This window comes from Acromyrmex echinatior, chromosome 16, assembly GCF_024713525.1.
Source record: "Acromyrmex echinatior isolate Ae372 chromosome 16, ASM2471352v2, whole genome shotgun sequence".
NCBI lineage: Eukaryota > Metazoa > Arthropoda > Insecta > Hymenoptera > Formicidae > Acromyrmex > Acromyrmex echinatior.
The window spans coordinates 7,107,366-7,128,591 of NC_141867.1; the positions used below are offsets into that span (position 1 = coordinate 7,107,366).

A 21,226-nucleotide genomic window follows, 5' to 3' on the forward strand; every position below is an offset into this window, starting at 1 on the left:
TTTAATTTTGCAGAAGCGACCTGAAAATGAGAGGTCTTGCTTAAATAATTGCGATCAAAAAAGGGATTAGTTTTCATTGTTATGGTAATGCAATCTCTCTAAAGGTATACCTTCTGTTTTTTATATTTTTTATGAAAGAAACGAAGAATCTTTTCTCGATCAAAAATAGAAAAATTTGCGATTGCAGAATTGCCCTTCGAGCTCCGTCTATCTTCGTATGACTATCGAATAGTGCTTTGTACTCAGGCCCAGCTGAATATTCGGCCCTGGACGAAAGGAGAGTCCACAGGAAAGACGTGAAACGAAGAGAGGACGAAGGAGGAAGGACCGAGAGAGCGAGACTTCGTTGAGTAGGTCACACCGGTGGGTACCGTTATAGTTGCCGCCGCTGATCTGTGTCACGGGGACCCTGCCAATGACGTAGTCTGGATGCCAACTTAGGTAATACTGAAACAGAGAGAACCTCAAGATCGCGTACGTCATTCAGAGCAACATGTGTTATCTTCAAATATTTGGAAAATCCATCAGGAATGTCTCAACATTGCCAATTTATATCTCGTGCGAAAAAAAAACCTCCTTTAAAACCCCCCTTTCGAGCACTTCTGGGATTTGGAAGGGAAGTCTCATCAGGATAGTTTTGCAGTCCCATAGACGACATCGTTTATCATCATCATCGCGCGATGCGCATTCAGGTGGCGACGAGATCGGTGATATTTGCTCTGTATTAAAGAGAAAAAGCCTACGCCACTGAACAAGCATCTCTATACAAAAAGATATACGCTGGGATGGTCATAAATAGCGATTTAAGGTTTACGACGAGACCCGCCATGCGCACGCGCACGCAAGTTATACCTAAGCGGTCTACTGACCTCAAAAGCACTGTCACTGGACAAGTGACTCTTTCACTGAATTTTCTCGCTTTTGAAGGCACCACGTTGCTGCTCACGCCTCTTCTATGTTTCGCTTTTGAACGCCTCTCGACCGAATAATGGGCTGATACTCGGTGAATCAAGGTTCTAGGTTTTGTTCAGAGAACTTTATGATGGATATATATATATTTGGAAATTACTAAAAATTTTGAAGACATCTTGAGGAATTATCAAACATTTTTACGCTCACTCGATTGTCTTATAACATTTCAGATATTTTTAAATATATATTTTTAAAACCACATTATGTAGAATCGTTTTTAGTGTGTGTAATTTCGATCGATGATACAGTTTAGAATAGTTCAGATAACACGTAAACAAAAAGAAGGGCATATATAGCACAAAGTTTCAGTAATATTGCAGCAACATTATAGAGATTTTGCAGCGATATTGCTGTAAATTCTGTGCTATAGGTAAGATCGAATAAGTGATAAATTAGTATGTCAATAACAAATATAATACATAATATTGGTACATTTAACATGACACTTATAATAGTAATTTCATTTATTTGTTCAAAATTTTATTAAATTAGTGTTAATAGGCAAAAGTCTAATATATATGCACTCTAATATATATGTATAGAATTAAGTTCTAAAGATTTTGATAAAAATAAGACTATATCCATACAACTTGCATAGCAAGCATAAACATATGCATAAAGAAAATTATTCAATCGCATTTCTCCTATAAAGATGTACGTAAAATGTGATTGGTAATTTTCTTTATGCAAACGTTTATGTGGCTATGCAAGTTTGTGTGGATATATCCTAAGTAGCGGAGGGCTAACAGCCAAGTTTGCGCTCATTTCATAAAACCGGTTTGTAATCTATAATTGTGTTAGGATTCTTAGGATTAGTTGAAGGAACCGAAATAACTTTTGCTTTATTTACTTTGTAAGCCGTTTTACACTGCATAATATATATTTTATATAATTGTTGTATGCATATTAGAAAATTAATTTAAAACTTTAAAGCCGTTTTCCTCAAACCATGTTTATAAAATCGCGGAAAAAACCTCCTGAAAAAAGCTTTATCGATCGAAATTTTGCATAATTATTATGGATACTTCTATCCAGTTTACAAACCACAATCTGTTTCAATCCTTTGACCTTTTTTTTAAAGAGTATTAAAAAATTCTGAAAATGAAAACATGTTTTTGTTTTACAATCATTTTATTAAATTTCAATATTTTGATCCAAATGTTACTTTAGTACTTTATTACCGATGTAGAATATATTGATTAAAAATATTAAAATATTTTAATTATAGGATTGTCGAGATTGCCGTAAATTTTCCGCAATGTTATTCTTACGCAGAAAAGTAAAAAAAAATAAGAGATAGAGTGGAGTGTCATTTTATTTCTGAAATCTATAAAACAAAACTTCTTATTAAAACAAATAAAAAGTTTCATCTCAATCTTAAACTGTATGTATTAGTTTTAGTCGCTCCACTTTCAAAAAACAATCAGTTTTTAGGCTTTTAAGAGAGAAAGATCTTAATGTGAAACCTGAACTCTGATGGAATCATCAAGATGCAACACATCGACACGTCTTCATTCATAATACATAAAAAAAAATGTACGTATATACATAAATATTTATAGAATATACGATAGCGTTTTAATTAGACGTTTAGGGATGCGGATCAAAAATTGCCACTATGAATGCTTCGAAGCATTTTTTAATTAGTCAATTATAGTAAAATTCTTTTTTCCGATTAAATGCTTCAAAGCATTTGTAGTGGCAACTCGACCACACCCTAAGTCTAATTCCAAGAACTTAACATTGTTTCTTCATATGTAATCTACTAGTTTGTAGTCTCGAATTTTTTAATAGCACAGATCTCCAAGGGACGTTCCAAAGAACATTCAGAGGATATCCTTATGTTCTAAGAACGTTCATCAGAACATCCCTCGAATAAAGTGTGCTATTTGAATTATATAAGTACAGATTGTAGAACTTTCGTATTAAACAAATGTCAACAAAGAATTAAAGGCAGTTATATTAAAGAATCACTGGGCGGTATTCATAGTCCGTTCTTATTTTAAGACCGTCTGTAATGTCTTAAGAAGCTAATGCGGCTCTCTGATTGGTTTATGAAATCTTAGGATTGTACTTAAGACAGTCTTAAGGCCATTCTATATTGGTCGTATCGTAGTGTCGAAAAAGCGGTGAAAATTACAAAAGTGAGCAATTTACTAGATGTTGACCAATGAAATTATTAGTATTCTACTAAATTCGCTCAATTTTGTAATTTTCACCTCGTATTTTCAAGATACAGAATCGATCCCCAGGTTTTATACAATATTTAAGGCTTTCTTAAATTTATCTTCAGATACTCTACGAATTATTTCATTGGTTACTGAGTTACATTTAAAGATAAGCTTAAGGAAGCCTTAAGTACAAATATGATTATGAATACAGGCATTAGGCTGTGATCAAAGTTTTGCTATAAATGCTTTGAAGCATTTGATGGACTAATTAGGAGAAAGAATTTTACAAACTGGCCAATTAAAAAACGCTTAAAAGCATAATAAATTATAGATGTAGCGCGCTAACATGCTATAATTTACGTCACGCATACTATAGAATTTTAGAGATAAAAGTGCACTTTTATCAAGAAACGCGCCTTCTGAATACGGGCCTATAAGTTCGGTTTAACTCGTCTAACCTATATGAATCTTGATGGATCTATGATTGATGAAGTTTCAATAAATAAACAAATACATCCACTGTCAACATCAAAGTTGAAATTGCATTGCGACTTAAGTTAGATCTCGGGATAAGTTAGTTTTGTGATCTGTAACAGTTTCTGGGCTACAAGTATGTTATAAGAAGGAACTTATAATTATACTGAATGTAATCTGTCACAAGCATTATTATATTTTGACATGAAACAGCTAAGTGGACTAAAGTAACTTACGAAATTATTGTAGATCGCTATTTCTATTACACTGCAAACAAACGGGAATCTCTTTTTTTAAATGAAAAAATGTCAGCTCTACTCTTTTATACTTTATTTTATTTTCTGATGTCCGGATGTATCATCTATCCACCTACAGAATTTGTCTCAGCGGGATTAACCGTTAAAGATGTCTTTGCGAATTGGCTTGGCAGTGAAAATGAATTTTTCATACAGTATCACATCAGGAGGAGTGTAGCCACGTTACTTCTACACTCTGCATTGCCTCTAGGTAATAGACACATTTTTCTCTAATTATATCCAGTTATCTACTTTTATCACTTTTACAAACATTTACAGTATATGATTTTTTTACAGGCTATGTTCTAGGATTGTTTTTCTTCAACCACATAGATCCTGGAAAACTGTTGTTAGTCGATGGAAATTACCTTGGGCCATTGATTGTTCTTTGTGTCATCATTGCTCCGCTTTACATCCTGAATAAGGTTCTTGAATGGTCTGCACATAATTGGGCCACACATCCAATAGCACAAAATCTATCTATATATAATAATAATAATACACCATGGACAGCTGTTGCCTCGGATATTAATACAGAATATCGAAGGTTCATTCAAATAGCTAACTTATACTTAGGAATTTAAATCACACGCATACATGTTGTAAGTACACTTAGTATTTATACTAAAATAAAATTTTATTTTAGAATAGATAAAATTGTTATTGTCACAAATAGCGTAACTCGTGTCGTAGCGACGGACAATTGGATCATTAAAATCACACCTTATAAATTACAAGTGGCACATCAAAGTGACGCGACTTTAGTCGTGAATAAAAGCGACGTCCATTTCATGTCGCCGACAACGAGAGATCAAGTTCAGTTTATCAATATACAGGTATAACAATAAATCACTTCCAGTTGTACTCAGTGATCCATGTATTGTTTTCTAGGTAAAACCTATGCGAGCTATGGCACAGGAGTTTGACATAAGATTAAATGCGTTGGATTTCAAGGATTTGCAGGATAAAATTTCACGGCCGATTGCTATACTGCACAATATAACGTTCCATAGAACCTTGCTTGATAGATTTATTGATACTTTTAAAGAAGAGGTCTATAAAAACCCGTTCTACGATACTGCCGAGGTATCAAGTAACATACTGTCATCATCTCAATTATCAACAATTATTTTGTTTTTTTTTCTCTAATCTATTTGCCTTCAATTATTAATTTGTACTTATATAGGAGTTAAATCAATGTATTGGATGTATGCAAGCGTTGTCGAATGTAAAATTGAATAGATTATGCAGCAGTGCCGATACTAGAGACCTTGACGATTGCACGACGTGTTATTGCCGTCCAATGTGGTGTATAGAATGTATGGCGAAATGGTTGGTACCTTTTGTTTTACTGTTATTATTCTTGATTATTTTTAAGTTAAATTATATATTCAGATAATATTTTTAATTATTATTATTATTACTTGAACAGGTTTGCCTCGAGACAAGACGAGAATGCACCAGAAACGTGGCTGTCCTCCAAATGTACCTGTCCGCTCTGCAGAGCACGATTCTGTGTTTTAGATGTGTGTCTTGTAAGAAATCCTAGCAATTAATATCAAAATAATTATTTTGAACTGTTCTTATTTGATATATAATTCTTATTTGTACCAATTTTAATACAATTGTTAAAAGAATAATATCCAAGATGAATCTATTTAGATGAATATTTTTTTTATATGAAAATGACATATATTGATCTTATAAAAAGTTCACTCATTACATACAAATTAATGGATAAGTCAACTTTTGTGAGATTAATAATTAGTAAAATAAAAATCAATTTACTTTATTATCACAAAAAATTGATAAACATCAAATATTATGAAGTTTAACATATTATAAAGATACATACAAAGATTACTAAGTAATTATAATAATAAATATCTGCTGAGGCAGTAATTTATGAAAAGTTATTTACCGATTTGTCTCACGTTTCATTGTATAACACTGTATGCAATTTTGTATATACAATGATAACTTGATAATATATATTTTACATAAAATAAATTATTTACAGAAAATTCAAAGTGTCATGAGTCTAGGTGCGATATTCATTGCCATTAGTTCCTGGAAAAGTAACTTCGCCGCATACGGTAGTCTAATTTGCGCAATTTGCGTCTTGTTTTTACAACCTTTACATTCGAAAGTATTATTCCGCAAATTTGCTATAGCAATTAAACCACAGAAATTACATATGTGAATTCTATATGGATCCGATACTTCGAACAAACGTTCTCGTAGAAATTGCGCTGCGCCATGAGAAATTTGGCAATCTCGTTCCATCTCTCCAAAACGAAGTCCACCATCCCTAAATAAATATACAAGCATGTATATACGTGTGTGTGTGTGTGTGTGTGTGTGAAATAGTGTGACAAATTAAAGTAACAAGAATAACAATTACCTCGCTCGTCCCTCCATAGGTTGTCTAACTAAAATTTGCACAGGTCCTCTTGCTCTACTATGGATCTTGTCGTCTACCATATGCTTTAAACGTTGATAATACGTCGGTCCTAAAAAGACTTGCGCGTTGATTTTACGACCTGTATGTCCGTTATACATTACTTCATTTCCTCGCAAATGATAACCATATTCTTGCAAAAGAGTGGAAATCTTTTGCACATTCACAGCGTCGTTAAACGGAGTAGCGTCACCAATCTCTCCTAAGAACACATCAAATTTGTAAGCATTTGTTTTATTTAAACTTCAGTAAATTATCGTATTACCTTTATTGGCAGAAACTTTCCCTTGAATGCATTCAATCAAGTGACCAATAGTCATACGAGAAGGGATAGCATGAGGATTGATAATAATGTCGGGTGTAAGACCTTCGGAAGAGAAAGGCATGTCTTCTTGTCTGTACTGAATTCCGCATGTACCCTTTTGTCCGTGACGCGACGCAAATTTGTCGCCGATTTGCGGAATACGTACACTGCGCACTCGGATCTTGCAGAATTTATATCCTTCGCTATTCAACGTCAACATCACCTGATCAACAATACCGGTCTCACTGTTTCGCAAGAAAGTCGACGCATCACGTTTCGTAAAACGTTTTGTTGTACTGTCCAGCTAAAAGATAAAAAGAATTAAAATATTGCTATTGTTATCTTTTTCTTCCATTAATAAAGTCTACTTGTTGAAGAATAATTAAAGAACATTTTACCTCGTCATCCGTTTCTGGTAAGGTTATCGTTTTTCCTATGATTACATCGTCACCAGATACTCGAATTCCAGGCGCAATGATCCCGTCATCGTCCAATTTGTCATATATAGCATTGCGCATTCCAGAACAAGTTAAGCGCGAGGGTTTCTCGAATTGTTCCTCCTGATCGCCAATCTTCTTTGACTCGGATTCCTTATAAGAACGATAAAACACTGATCTGAAGAAACCCCTCTCAACGGCACTCGCATTCAGGATAACGCTGTCCTCTTGATTGTATCCCGTGTAACACAGGATTGCAACAATGCTGTTAATACCGGCCGGTAATTCGCGAAATCTAAGATATTCCATAGATCTTGTTGTAACCAATGGTTTATGAGGATAATACAGTACATGAGCCAAAGTGTCCATGCGCACGTGAAAGTTTGTAATGTATACACCCATAGCTTGTTTACCCATAGCGCTCTAAAAAATAACAGTTTCTATGTATTGTATCTCGTAAAAAAGCATAAACGTTTTTCTAAGAAAATGCAGCGACTAAAATTTGCTGTTAATACCTGATAAGTGTTCCTAGGACTCTGATTATGATCGGGGAACGGTATAATGGAAGCACACACACCCAAAATCATCGCTGGATGAATCTCGCAGTGCGTATACGTCGTACAATATGCGTACTCTTTCTCTTGTCTGAGATCATCAGGTGACATAGCTATCATAACAGTTTCTTCCTCCAGGGTATCTATATATTCCACTACTCCGCTACCTACCAATTCTTGCCACCTGTAACATTATACAATCGTCGTAACATTTATAAAAGCAGATGACTTAGATTATCAATCAATACTTGAGACAGAATTTTTAATAACTTGAATAATTTTTTTAAGATATGTTGTACTTTATATATTGTAATATTTTGATTTTACATTTATATTGTATTTTTTTCTAATTATGATAATAATTAATTGTACCAAGATGTGTCTGCAATATATATCATGTTTACAGAAAAAATATTCAATTATCTTACTCGCTTTAAAAGCTGCCGTTTTGCATATATTAGAGATTTCTTACAAATAATTAAACAGACATCTTGCGTTATTAATTTTTTTATGAACGACTTAAAAGAAGATTGAGCGCTTACCCATCATTGTTGTAATCTCTTTCCTTCAACATATTAATATGTCTTGTCTGCAGTAATAAATTTTGACCTTCCACTATGAGCAAAGGTCTGCTGATCCTACCAGCGTCCGTGTATATCCTTATCTCACGGTCTCTAATGTCGCGAACCATTGATACTTCCGACACGATAATATCCATCTGTCTTCTCAATTTGCGTAAAGTGGCCATCAATTGATCTGGATCTCGGTGGATGCCGACCCAACATCCGTTCACGAATATCTTTGTAGCATCGGCGATTGCGCTCGGTGCTATCTCTTCCAGATTCTCCATGGACCATTCCTCCAAGAATTCCAGAATAGGAGATGGCTGCGATCCAACACTTATATACGCCATCAGGGCTAGATTTTTCACTAATCCTACAGCGGCACCTTCAGGAGTCTCCGCAGGGCAAAGCATACCCCATAACGTATTGTGCAATTGACGTGGTTTGGCAAGTTTACCATCTCTTCCAATAGGCGAATTCACTCGTCTTAGATGCGACAGTGTCGACGCGAAAGTCAACCTATTCAATACCTGTGACACACCTGCTCTTGCCTGATGTGCCTTCTTCTGGTCGCCCCAGTTACCAGTGGCAAGCGAGTATCTCAGACCGTCCGTTATAATTTTTGTCTTGATGGCCAGCTCGAGATTAAAGTCTTTCCCTCGATCTATGAACTTCTGTGCGTACAGACGTACCTCCTTCATTAGATTCTTGAACAAACCTCGGAATAAAAATGCTAACAGAGGCCCAGCCAAGTCCAATCTCTTATTACCGTAATGATCGCGATCGTCCAATTCCCTTCGTCCTAGAGATGCCGACAATAATCTATGGACCATGTAACCAAGGAAATATGCCTTCTTGGTTTCACAGAAATCGCTTATGCCAACGTGAGGCAGCATTTCCTTTTGTAAGATTTCTCGGGCGTATTTAATTCGCTTCTCCTTTGTTACTCCTGGCTTAGCGCCTCTAGTACCGATAAAATTCAAAGCAACGTTCTGTTCCTGTATGACGAAAGCTTCATCTAAGGAGGGCTTCACCATTTCCATCATCTCAGGGTCGTCGAAATCGTAAATAATATGTTCGAGGATATCGCGATCAGCCACAAATCCGAGTGCTCGAAAAACCACCATTATGGGGATTTCCTGCTTAATGTAAGGAATAATGGCGATAATGCGTTGGCCTATAGCAGATTTTTTAATACTGGCACCGCTCTTGGCCATCATATTGATCCATAGAGTCGAAGTTGGACGGGAGCTGTGTTCCAAGCATGAGCGTATTTCCGCCTTGTAAGCATACTTACCGTCTTTCATGCTGAATACATAGACGGTGTTCGTCGCCATTTTTTCCTGAGCTATAAGGACTTTCTCCGAACCATTAATAATAAAATATCCGCCAGGATCCAACGGGCATTCGTTCAATTCCGTCAAATCACGATCAGATAAGCCGGCGAGTAAACAATACTTTGATCTCAACATAATCGGAATTTTGCCTATAAATGTTTTTTGATGTTGCGTCTCAACTGGGTCTTCACCATCTTTCTCGATCGTCTTAGTGATATCCACATACAATGGCGCAGAATATGTTAAATTTCTCAATCTAGCTTCATTGGGCATCATAGGAGATGGTGCACCATCTTTTTCCCAATGAGTTGGCTTCGACAGGTAAATTTGCTCAAATTTCAACAAATGCTTCACAGGCTTTTCTATCTCGCCTGTGGTGTGCTGCGCCTCCGCCTGTAGTTCAATTTGTGGTGAATCCTCCACAATACGCTGAACGGACATTTCAATAAATTCATCGAAACTATCCAGTTGTTGTCGTACAAGTCCTTTTTCGTCAAAGTATGCGTTGATGAGGATCCAGCAGGCTTCTTGCCAAAGTTTTGATGAGATTTCTTCTTTATCTTCCTCATCATATTGATCTAGGATAGATAAAAAGGCTTTTTATACATTTTTCTTTTTAATAAGTAATAAATAGTAATAAAAAGTAATAAATTTTGTAAGCAAAGCACATTCTGTCAGATCTAGAAAAATAGATCAAATAGGTACAAAAGTTCATTAAATGCTCAGTAAGCAGTCATAATTAGAGTCCAACCGAAATTTCAGTTTCGGTCAATTTTGATACAATGTTTCAGTTTCAGTCAAAATTAAGAGAAAATTTCGGTGGGTAAATCGAAACTGTACAAGTTGTAACGCGCTGGTGAGTGTTGAAAAAACAACTGTTCGATTTTAATTATTAACTCGTTGATTAAACTTAAGACAATTTGAGTACAAACTTTGATCCTAATAATAACTGTGATTTGATTTCTTTAAAAATTGAAGACAATATTATTATATTATTATAATTATTTTAATAAAATCTTGTTTATAAAAAAACAGTAAAAAGCAAGAAACAGGAAACAAAAAGCATTGTAGAATAAGCTTCAGCTTCTTTCTTGTATTATTTTTCTTGTACTTGTCAGAACTGTGGACATATATTTGAAATATTTTTATTAAAAAAAAACAATGTTTGTAAGACAATGATATTTTGTATTTTGTATTTCAGCAATACACATAAAAATATTTGGTATTTTGTGGAAGTATGTAAAAAGTATTTTATATTTTGTATTTCAAATACTAAAGATTGATAATCAATCATATTATTATAAAACACAAAAAACTTTCAATCTTTCAATTTTAAATATAAAGTACTTTCATGTGTTCCACTAAAATAAAAAATACAAAATATGCTTGTATTGCAAATACTGTGTTTTAAATAAAAGTAATTTAAAATTAATTTAAGATATCGGGAATATCATAAGATGGAAAGTCAAGAAATTATAGAAAATAGATTTGTTCGCATTGCCTAAAATCCTCTAAAACTTTTGTATTTAAACAAAATAAATATATATGTTCAAGTGTTGAAAATAGAAAATGAAGATTCTAAATACAAAAAGTACAAGCGACGCAAACAGTCCCGATTTCAAAGCTGTATTTCTCCTACATGAGAAAGTTAACAAGATTTGTGTCCCATAACCTTAATTTAATTCTATTGCCTCAATACTTACCGTCTTCAAGACCGAAAATATTACTCATATTTAAATTGTAAAATGTACGATTTCGGAATGTAGTCCAAGTTATTCGCAACCTTTTTTTGTAAGTTCTTTGCGGAAATTAAAGACAAATAATGCAACATTCAACCAAAATGCAACAATTACTGACGAGTACTGGCTGAGTCTAACCGTCTAACCGCTGATGGGCAATATGCAGCATGATAGCCAATGGCAGCGTCGTCAGCGACGTCAATAAAGTCACTAGATGAATAAAGTATTGCGAACTACCGCCATTTTAGCTCCAAATGCTAATTTAGTGAATTTTCTCGTCAACGGACTGAAAATTTGTGGATTGAAAAATAAAGAATATAACTTCGTAATTTTATAAGATATTATTATAAGACAAAATTCATTAAATTAACTTATTTGAATTTTCAACTTGTTTGAATTTTCAATTTCGTTTATTAAAATTCAACAATTATTTTACATATGTAGGAGATACGGAATTAAAATTTTTTCGTTCAAGAATCCATTAAATTGTCCTTCCTGATTAAATTATCCCTTCTATAGATAGTCGGCATGCTTCTATCCTAAGGATTTAGTACAGAAACGAACCACATCTACTTTCGACTATACGATTTTATCGATAGTGTCAGAAAATGTATTGTATATAGTCATGTAGTTCTCAAGTTAAAAATGGATGTACTGGCGGTAGTGTATGAGGTACGATAATAACAAGAAAAAAGTCGGCATGGTAAACTGTATTTGTGATAGGCTGTGACAGATTAACCTAACCTGAATAATCAAACTTTAATCTTAATGATTAATATAATCTCAGTTTACGATGCAGAACGACGCTTTTTTCTTGTCAAATCTTTATTTTATTGGAAAATACATCAATTAAATGTATTTTTGTCACAATTTATGGTGACTGGGATACTCTTAATTTTTACCGAAAATTGTGCTCTTATCTGGTCTTTACATTTAATTGCATAAATCTGTTATTTGTTAATCTAAGTGGTTATTGAAAATATTATTATTATGACTACCGACGTAATGGTAACATTAAAAGAGCCAAGAATGATAAAAATATGTGCCCCGATGGTCAGATACAGCAAGTAAATAGAAAACAATATTCTAAAATTTTTAAGTTGCACTTGTGTTATATTGACTTCTTGCTTTTTATTAGGCTACAATTCAGAACACTTGTGAGACGATATGGATGTGACATATGCTTTACACCCATGATTTTAGCAGATTCATTTGTACAATCTTCAAAAGCTAGGGATAATGAATTTACCACGCACGAAGGAGATGAGCCACTAATTGTTCAATTTGCAGCTAAGACTGTAAACGATTTTGTTAGTGCTTCAGTAATGGTTGCACCGTAAGTTTATTATGAATTAGTTTATATTAGAGATGAAAATGATCCAATTTGACAATAACTTATCTGATAAATTATGGTAAATTACTCAGTAATTTTTTAAGGCTGATAAAATAATAATTTTAAAAAATTAAGAAAATAAAATAATCTGAAATAAGAGCATTTAGTCATTAACTCTTATGAAAATAAAAATCGGAGCATAAATCAGATGTAATGGAAGAGTAACAGAAACGTGAACAAAACTTCTAGAAGGCGAAAATTGGAACAATGAAATGTAAAAGAAGTATTTACGCTTTTTTAACATTTTGATGTTTCAATTTTCGCCTTCTAGAAATTTTGTTTACACTTTTGTTACTCTCCCATTATATCCAATTTATGCTCCAATTTTTGTTTTCATCGGAAAAGTTAAAAATGCTTTGTTAACTAAAATTTTCATGTTGATACTATTGAAGTAATAATTAAACAACCAACAACCGACAACGTTTAAGACAGGGATGACAAATCAGGGACGATTTACGAGAGTGGCGCATTTGTACACACTACTCACATGGCCTGTTCCTAATAATTTTTCACTGCTTCATCAATGAGACTATATTATTTTTAATTAATTTAACTAATTAGTGATGTAGATAATTGATATACACCCATTTACGACATCGCAATCAATAGCATTAGTGCGACAAGTAGCCATACATTTAAGCATGAGTCTATGTATCATACAGACATGTTTTATTACAATTAAATTATATGTTTAGATTTCATCAATAGCCCTGTTATTCAATCAACGATTTCTATTAAGAATAGAAGAATGTTATTTTATTTTATACATAAGTAGAAATACAACCTATTTGTACAATACATAACACTATAAAGACAATAAATATAGCCAAAATTATCAATAAATTTTACTGCAATTTTACCATAAGTAATTGTAAAATTGAATTTGACAGTATTTTTACATCTCTAGTTTATATACATCTGTGATTTTGATGGTATAGTTCTTGTTTTTCTTACATATTTTTGTATTCTTCTAATTAACAGATATTGCAATGGTGTAGATCTAAACTGTGGCTGCCCACAGCGTTGGGCCATGCAAGAAGGTTATGGAGCTGATTTATTAAAAAAACCAGAGCTCGTTAAGGATTTGGTGTATCAAGTTAGAAATCGTATTCCAAAACCGTTCACTGTTTCTGCAAAGATACGACTGTTGAAAGATATACGTAAGACGATAACATTGTGCCAAACTTTGGAAAAGGCTGGTGCCTCGTTCTTAACAATTCACGCAAGGACACCTGAGATGCGTAATGAACCAATTGATTTGAATAACCTTAAACTTCTCAGAGATTATGTACAGTTGCCCCTCATAGCAAACGGTGATGTAAAAAGCTTAGAAAATGCAGAATTTTTATTCAAAGAATCCAGATGTGAGGGGGTAATGTCTGCTAGGGGTATTTTAACTAATCCGGCGTTATTTTCGGGATATCCTGTCACTCCACTCGTTTGCGTTCAAGATTGGCTGGACATTACATCGACCATGTCAACTGAATTTCAATGTTTCCAACATCATCTGGTATTTATGTTGGAAAAGATCTTGCCGAGGAAAGATCGAGTGTTATTTAATAGTTTACAAAATAAATCATCTGTTCTGGAGTTTCTAGAGAATTATTACAACATAAAACCAAACGCATCTAATTTAACAGAATTGACTAGGTGTAATTTTAGTACCTCGCATGTAACATGTAAAGAAAAATATATTAATTGTTGGGAGGATGATTCTACTGATTTTCTAGGATGTATTTTTAATATGGATTCATAAAGGAAAGTTCAAGGAAACGTTCTCAAGCTGATATTCATTGGATTTTATATTTAAAACAGTCTTACATACAGTCTTAAGATGTCATGAATTAATATCAGGGCCCAGTATTTATAATTGGTTCTTATATTTAAGATTGTTTTAAATATATTCTTAAGATGTCACAACCCAATCAGAAGATTATATTGACATCTTAAGCATTGCTTAAGACAATCTTGAAATAAGAACGGGCTATACTATCCAGTAACATCTTAAGACATTACTTACGACGATCTTAAAGTAAGAATAAACTAGGAATACCGCCTTCGGCCATATAAAGTTTCGCACATGGTTTACGCTTGTGAAATAAACTTTTGTAAATTCCGCTCTACGTCGCCATGTTATTATTTAGTTCCTCAAATTTACATAGGTGGCGGTAGAATATATCAAACTTTCGAAAAAAGGACAGAAGACCCAGTTTTCTTTCCCCGTCAGCATTCTTTTTAGTTTGTTTCTATATTTAGTTTGGTGTATTAATTTTTATTATTGACGTTATTGCAATTTTCTCAATATATTTTCACTAATAAAAATTAATTACTGTGATATCATATAAGGTTATTACGAAGCAACAAACGGTGGAAAATGAGTTATAATACACGTAAGTGAAAATGTCATCCGTTTTGCATTGGCCTAAATACTTCTCATTCCTTATGTTTGTACTACTTGATCGATGATTAATTCAACTGATATAATTATTAGTTAAAAAATTTCTAACTTTAAGATTTGTAGTTATCAATTTTAATCTTCCAGTTATGATTTGTGATTCTTAATTTATTTCATGTATCAAATATAATAAAAAATTATTCTTATCCATTTAAACAAAATAGTGCAAATATTGCTAATTTAATTAGTATTTAATTGGTTATCCTAAATTAAATAATTTTAGAATAGCATTTTAAATTTGTCATATATATATATGACAAATTTAAAATGCTATTCTAAAATTTTATGTGTGTGTGTGTGTGTGTGTGTGTGTGTGTGTGTGTGTGTGTGTGTGTGTGTATGTATGTATGTATGATAAGAAGCAAGAATATTAGTTTAATGTATTTGCAGGTCTTACAGAAGAGTGTCCTTTGACAAAGGAGAGAAGTTACAAATATAGACTCTGCGGCAATGGGTTGAAAGTCATTGTTGTCTGCTTTGTTGCATTGTCTTTTGCCATTACTACTATGCTGATGTTGCAAATTCTTTACACAGAAACCTTTATACAGGTGAATATTAAAAATAAAAAAAGACAATAAGTAGTAGTAAAATATTTTAACATTTAAACTTTTGTCTCATTTTAGAGTAGCCTTCATAGCATTCATGGAGCAGTCGCCACAGATTATCCCAATTGTTCTCAAATTGGTACAAAGATATTAACAAGATTAGGCAATGCAGTTGATGCTGCAGTAGCAGCTACTATTTGCATGGCTGTAGTAGCGCCTCATAAAACTGGTTTTGGCGGGTAAGACATTAATTAACTAATTTTGATTATCATTCTTTTTAATCTTAATTTTGTTTCTAGAGGTGGATATATAATGATATATAATTATAAGAATTACACTCGTCCAATTGTCATTGATTTTGCCAGTAATACAACCACAGGTAAATATAATTATAATTTTGTTCATTGATTTAATATGTATATAAAATAATAAGATTTAATATGTAAATAAAATAATAAGAAAGTCATATATTACTTAATGCAATAGGTTTCTTTGCCGAAGTTGGAATACGTTTACCAGCAGTATTAAAAGGATTAGAGTTTGCTCAAAGAGCATATGGCAATTTGCCATGGCATAATGTCGTAGAACCTATCATCGAGCTAACTCGAGAAGGATTCGTTATATCTAAGGATCTTGCAGATGAAGTGTCAAAGAATACAGATTATGAAATATTTTCCACTGGCCCTTTAAATCCAGGCGATAGATTGCAACTGCAGGAACTTACAAAGATGTTGGACATTGTAGCACGTTATGGTGCAAAAGGTACAATTTGTTTTGCTATGTTTGCAACTTTGTTAGTTATTGATAAACTTCTATACAACCTCGTTTTAATTTTGTCGAACTATATGATCAAATTATTAATATTTAGCATTTTCTTCTAGCGTTATATAATAATACTGAGAATTATAAAATTCTACAAAATACTACTCTTAATGACAAACTGCTGCAACAGTTGGCAAATTATGAACCTACTGTAACGATGGCAGTAAGCTCGACATTACATCGTCATACAATTTATTATCCTGTACACGCGTCTTTTATGCAAGAAGTGATCGAAGCATTGGAAAACCTTCCAATTTTGGCAAAAAATGCGTCTACTATAGAATCTCAAGTTCTCGTTGCTCAAACGTTGATGAGCGTATTTTTGCAATCTTCTCAATCTTTGCAATATGGTAAGACACATATTATTTTTCTTAAAAGGAGTTATGTTGTATATTTCAAGCTTATGTTTACAAAGAATATTTATATTGTGTGTTAAATTTATAATTTTTTCATGTAAATAATAAGCAATGTAAAATATATAAATTATTATAAATTGAATACAATATAGAAAAAAGGAATTAAGTTTTAAAAAAATAATTAGGTTTTTAAGTTAGTATATTTGACTTTAATATTGATAGATAAAAAATATGTAACAGTGAGATAGAAATTTTAATGCAGTACATTGCAACGACAAAGGACATGGATTTACAGATCGTTCACATGAAACATAATTTGCATAGTATTTACATTGCATACATATAGACGTTGATTATTATATTTTACGTGTAAACGCACAATCCTTTTGTTAACTTTTATCAGATCTGCACATAATTTTCTATTAATTTCATAATCATAATTTTAGAAGAAAAAAGAGAAACATATACAGGAGTTATGGCAATGGATTGGCAAGACACTTATGTTAGCATTTTAACGTTAGTAACAAGAATCAATTATACTTACACATCTATTAGATAATGACTGACCATTGCATTAACGTATTATAAATGATACAGTGGTCTAAGTTCACCTTTCGGTCGTGGAAACAAAATGGATGGACTTCCCTTTTTCTTAGATAATATTGATAACGATGGTTTGTCCACGTTTATCCCTATTATTTTTCATCATAATGAAAAGTTATGCGGATTACGTGGAGTGTTGGGTTCGAACGATGTTTTTCTTAATGGCCAAATTCTCTACAATCTTATCGTACGTGCGCTAAATGTTTCTGCTGCGATAGAATATCCCAGGTATATAACAAATTTAATCTTAAACAAATAGATAAAAAACAATATATTTATAATATATCAATTTATTCATTTTTATAGGTACTATTTTGCAGCCGACGGTATGGTGATTGAAAATAATCAAAGACATTCGATGGAGACTGCATTGCAAGCTCAAGATTCCATAATGTCATTATCTCATGACGATATCTCATCAATAAGAAGTGTGAATGCAATTGTTAAAAGAAAAGATTCGCTATCGAGCCACTCGGATAGTCGTGGAAATGGAATTGCATCACGATTTTAAGTCAAATACGCCTTGTTACAAGCATTAAAAAAACATAAGAAAATCGATAATCTCTAAGAATTTTGGAGATATATAATGCTGTGATATTAGGAAATAATGATATATATATATATATTTATGAACGTTTGTGAACGCTCAATGGAAGTTTTTTTATACTGTAGAAAACTTATTGAACTGTAAATATCATACACTTAATATTTAAAATCTTTGACATTATAATACTTTTACATACATTGATATATACACGCAGAGATATTTATACATACATACATACATATATATACATATACATATATTGCAAAATCGTTGAATGAACTTTTGCGTCAATTTGCATGTATATGTAAAGAATAACTCTCTTCCATACATTGCTCTACATTTTCTTAAAATATTACAAAAAAAAACTATATATACACATTTGCATACAATAATACTTTAAATATAAAAATTTGAATAAAATTGTTATATCTTATTACCGTTGTTACACTTTAAATTGCCGTGTCTCGATTCTGTACTCTTTATTCAACTCTAGTTGCCTAATTCTCGCATAAAATGCACTGGCAGTAAGGACAACAATATTGCTTATCCACCAGAGAAATGATTTCTTTTCATTAAACCAATAAGTCGCTAAAACCGTTTGAGCACATGCTTTTGCGGTACCGCTAACATTATGTGTTAAAGGAGACGTAACTTTTATCTGAAGGGCAGTGAAATATCCAATGGCAAAGCCAAATACACCACCGATTGTCATGGCACCCCAGAAAAGAGGATATCCAAGCTTCTCATAATTATATACAGTGGTATGTTCCCCGCTAATTATCATTAACGGAATGAAGATAATAATGCTATACACATTGTTATAATACGAAAGTAGCCAGATGTCTTGATTTACGATCGGGAGCGTCTGTTTCATACGGATAGAATACAAGGATAACGACAATGATCCAAGCACGCCGAAAAGTGTCCCGAAAATAGATAGAGAACCTGCTACATGCTCCTGATCTATCCCTAACCAGAACCCAATAATAATTACTGCGCAGCATGCTATGCATTTGAAAGATGTTGTTTGTCCTGCAACTTTCGCTAATTAGTTCTTCCATTAATTTATATTTTTTAGTATTTAGTTTAGCCGTTATGTGTAGGATTCTCACCGAGTAAAATATAAGTAAATACGACATTAAATACCGTCGTTAGCGAACGGCCCACATAATAAAATGCAACACCAACATATTTTAAGCATAAGTTATTAGTTGCTATCATTGCAGTAAACAGAATTGATAACGGCAATACCTATAAAAATTTTAAATATATATAAACATTTTATATAATCTCATATAAATGTAAAAACTATCAAAAAGGAATTACAATATTTAAAGCTACAATCTTTCAAATATTTTAATTCATAGTTTACGTTTTTTATTGAATTAAATGTTTCTCAATTTGAAGTGTAAAAAATATCTTTATACAAAGATTTTTCTTAAAATTAAATAATCTGTTTCTAGTTATTTGTAATGAAAATAAAGCTCAAGATGCAATTGAAAAGTACAGAAAATAAGAACAGGGAATAATAGATCTCAAGCTATCAAAAACCATGTATGAATATGGTGTACATGATTTCTGATAGATTGAAATCTGTTACTCCCTGTTTCTATTTCCGTGTTTTTCAATTGTGTCTCAGGCTTAACATTACTACCATACAATAATATTAATAATTTCTTAAAACAAGTTGTATACCTTTTTCAAAGTATCTTTTTTGAATGGGCTACCATTTGCGATTTCAATGCAGTCTGGAAACCATTGGGATATTATGCGTAAAGTAATACAGATAGCTACACTCACTATACATTGAAACCAAGTTACAAATAAAGGAGCATTCAGATTCACAGCATCACTGGACAGGAGAGCTTTATTTACAAATACAGTCAAAATTGATACTATCCTGAAAATAATTAGAAAATACATTTAAATATCTTTAACTGAGAAATTGTTTATAATTTAATTTCAAAGATAACTACATAGTTATTATGTTCTTTGTATATCTTAAAAGAAGTTTAACTTGCATAAATATATTTAATAATCAATAAAACAATATGCGAGCAACTTTATATCACTTCGAGACTTACCAATAGGCTGCAATCACATATGTAATGTATGCATACTTTGATGCCAGTCCCTTTTCTAATTGCATCTTGGGATTTATATAATTTTTACGATCTTCAATCTCAGCTAAATGCCGAATAATTATACTAAATATCTACTGCAATAGTCAAACTATTATGGCTATTGTAAAATTGACAGTCTGCATTAATCAGATATGTCAAATTACTTGCATATTACTGTTTACAAAATAATTCTACAAAATCACAATGTTTCAACCAGATGGCAAATAGTTTTGAGCCTGCAATTTGATATAATTTACTAAAATGCGTATTCTAAATTGCCACATCAATAGGTTTATTTTTCTTGCTTCACTGTCACATTTTCCTTTATGCTCCTATCACAAATTTCAAATATATACCTATTTCTTAAAATACAAAAAGTGTACACACAAGTTAAACTATATTAAGCTTATCTTAAATTATTAAGAGAAAAAAATTGTGCTATTTATATTAATTTATGCTTGTCATCAATCACAGACGTTGATAAAAACACGTTTATATCAATCGATGCATTTTTTAGAAGCAAACGAATTTGACATTTGAAATTTATGCACTGCAACTGCTCTGCGAAACGAGATATTATTAGTTAAAGTTGAGGATTTTAGTATGTCGTGCCACCGAATGATGGCTTTGTTTTCGTTAAAGTTCAATGTTAGGTTAAGAAATGTGTCATATGAGCGACTCTAGGTGGTGTATTGACGCTACAAATCTTCGAAACTTTTGATTGACCAATCAGAAGAAAGAATTTTACTAATTGACCAATCAAACATTTTGGCTTTGAAACATTTATAGCATCAAGTGGACCGTAGCCTCTATGAACATGCATCGTGATAGAAAAGGGCACGAAATTAAAAATTGTATTTTAGATACAAGTTTAAAAATTAATTGAGGTTTGTACAGATCAAATAAAAGATATTACAAAAATTTATGTGGGAGATATTCTTGTTTAACAACATCGTATGCCTAGTGACAGTTTTGTCAGAAATTTTAAACTAAATTTGTCATTGATATCTTTTTTCGTTATTTGGATATGTTTATTTTAGAAGTGTGAAGATTCATTTTCAACAATCAATATTT

The 21,226-nt window shown here is 32.4% G+C and overlaps 5 protein-coding genes and 1 long non-coding RNA gene across 8 annotated transcripts; 4 read left to right on the forward strand and 2 right to left on the reverse strand.

Annotated features, from left to right (window-relative positions):
* Window positions 1-320: 320 nt before the first annotated feature.
* On the forward strand, window positions 321-1,171 carry LOC147907099 (uncharacterized). Its single transcript, XR_015547738.1, has 2 exons — window positions 321-441; window positions 529-1,171. It is a non-coding gene; the product is annotated as an uncharacterized LOC147907099 (long non-coding RNA).
* Window positions 1,172-3,386: 2,215 nt separating this feature from the next.
* Window positions 3,387-5,937, forward strand: LOC105149016 (E3 ubiquitin-protein ligase TM129). Of its 3 annotated transcripts, none has more exons than XM_087414545.1 (7): window positions 3,387-3,789; window positions 3,867-4,124; window positions 4,211-4,460; window positions 4,560-4,749; window positions 4,805-4,999; window positions 5,100-5,245; window positions 5,346-5,937. In XM_087414545.1, the coding sequence occupies exons 2-7, from the start codon at window positions 3,923-3,925 to the stop codon at window positions 5,467-5,469; spliced, it is 1,107 nt and encodes a 368-aa protein (XP_087270671.1). In that variant the 5' UTR covers window positions 3,387-3,789; window positions 3,867-3,922; the 3' UTR covers window positions 5,470-5,937. The 3 variants fall into 3 exon arrangements, with proteins under 3 accessions (XP_087270671.1, XP_087270670.1, XP_087270672.1); XM_087414544.1 differs by having other exon boundaries at window positions 3,387-3,753; XM_087414546.1 differs by having other exon boundaries at window positions 3,387-3,753; window positions 4,560-4,728.
* RpII140 (RNA polymerase II subunit RpII140) lies at window positions 5,687-11,471 on the reverse strand. Its single transcript, XM_011061086.2, has 7 exons — window positions 11,273-11,471; window positions 8,212-10,147; window positions 7,631-7,853; window positions 7,077-7,538; window positions 6,640-6,982; window positions 6,318-6,576; window positions 5,687-6,224 (listed from the first exon to the last, which is right to left on the reverse strand). Exons 1-7 carry the CDS (start codon window positions 11,298-11,300, stop codon window positions 5,939-5,941), a joined length of 3,537 nt encoding a protein of 1,178 aa, XP_011059388.1. The 5' UTR covers window positions 11,301-11,471; the 3' UTR covers window positions 5,687-5,938.
* A 522-nt stretch (window positions 11,472-11,993) lies between these two features.
* On the forward strand, window positions 11,994-14,824 carry LOC105148982 (Dihydrouridine synthase 4). Its single transcript, XM_011061084.2, has 3 exons — window positions 11,994-12,375; window positions 12,447-12,644; window positions 13,683-14,824. Exons 1-3 carry the CDS (start codon window positions 12,299-12,301, stop codon window positions 14,455-14,457), a joined length of 1,050 nt encoding a protein of 349 aa, XP_011059386.1. The 5' UTR covers window positions 11,994-12,298; the 3' UTR covers window positions 14,458-14,824.
* A 127-nt stretch (window positions 14,825-14,951) lies between these two features.
* Window positions 14,952-18,462, forward strand: LOC105148983 (glutathione hydrolase 7). Its single transcript, XM_011061085.2, has 9 exons — window positions 14,952-15,091; window positions 15,547-15,704; window positions 15,780-15,940; window positions 16,001-16,080; window positions 16,188-16,463; window positions 16,583-16,873; window positions 17,326-17,395; window positions 17,477-17,710; window positions 17,789-18,462. The coding sequence occupies exons 1-9, from the start codon at window positions 15,076-15,078 to the stop codon at window positions 17,991-17,993; spliced, it is 1,491 nt and encodes a 496-aa protein (XP_011059387.1). The 5' UTR covers window positions 14,952-15,075; the 3' UTR covers window positions 17,994-18,462.
* On the reverse strand, window positions 18,160-21,215 carry nac (GDP-fucose transporter nac). Its single transcript, XM_011061083.2, has 4 exons — window positions 20,114-21,215; window positions 19,725-19,929; window positions 19,142-19,280; window positions 18,160-19,061 (listed from the first exon to the last, which is right to left on the reverse strand). Exons 1-4 carry the CDS (start codon window positions 20,176-20,178, stop codon window positions 18,472-18,474), a joined length of 999 nt encoding a protein of 332 aa, XP_011059385.1. The 5' UTR covers window positions 20,179-21,215; the 3' UTR covers window positions 18,160-18,471.
* Between the last annotated feature and the right edge of the window lie 11 nt (window positions 21,216-21,226).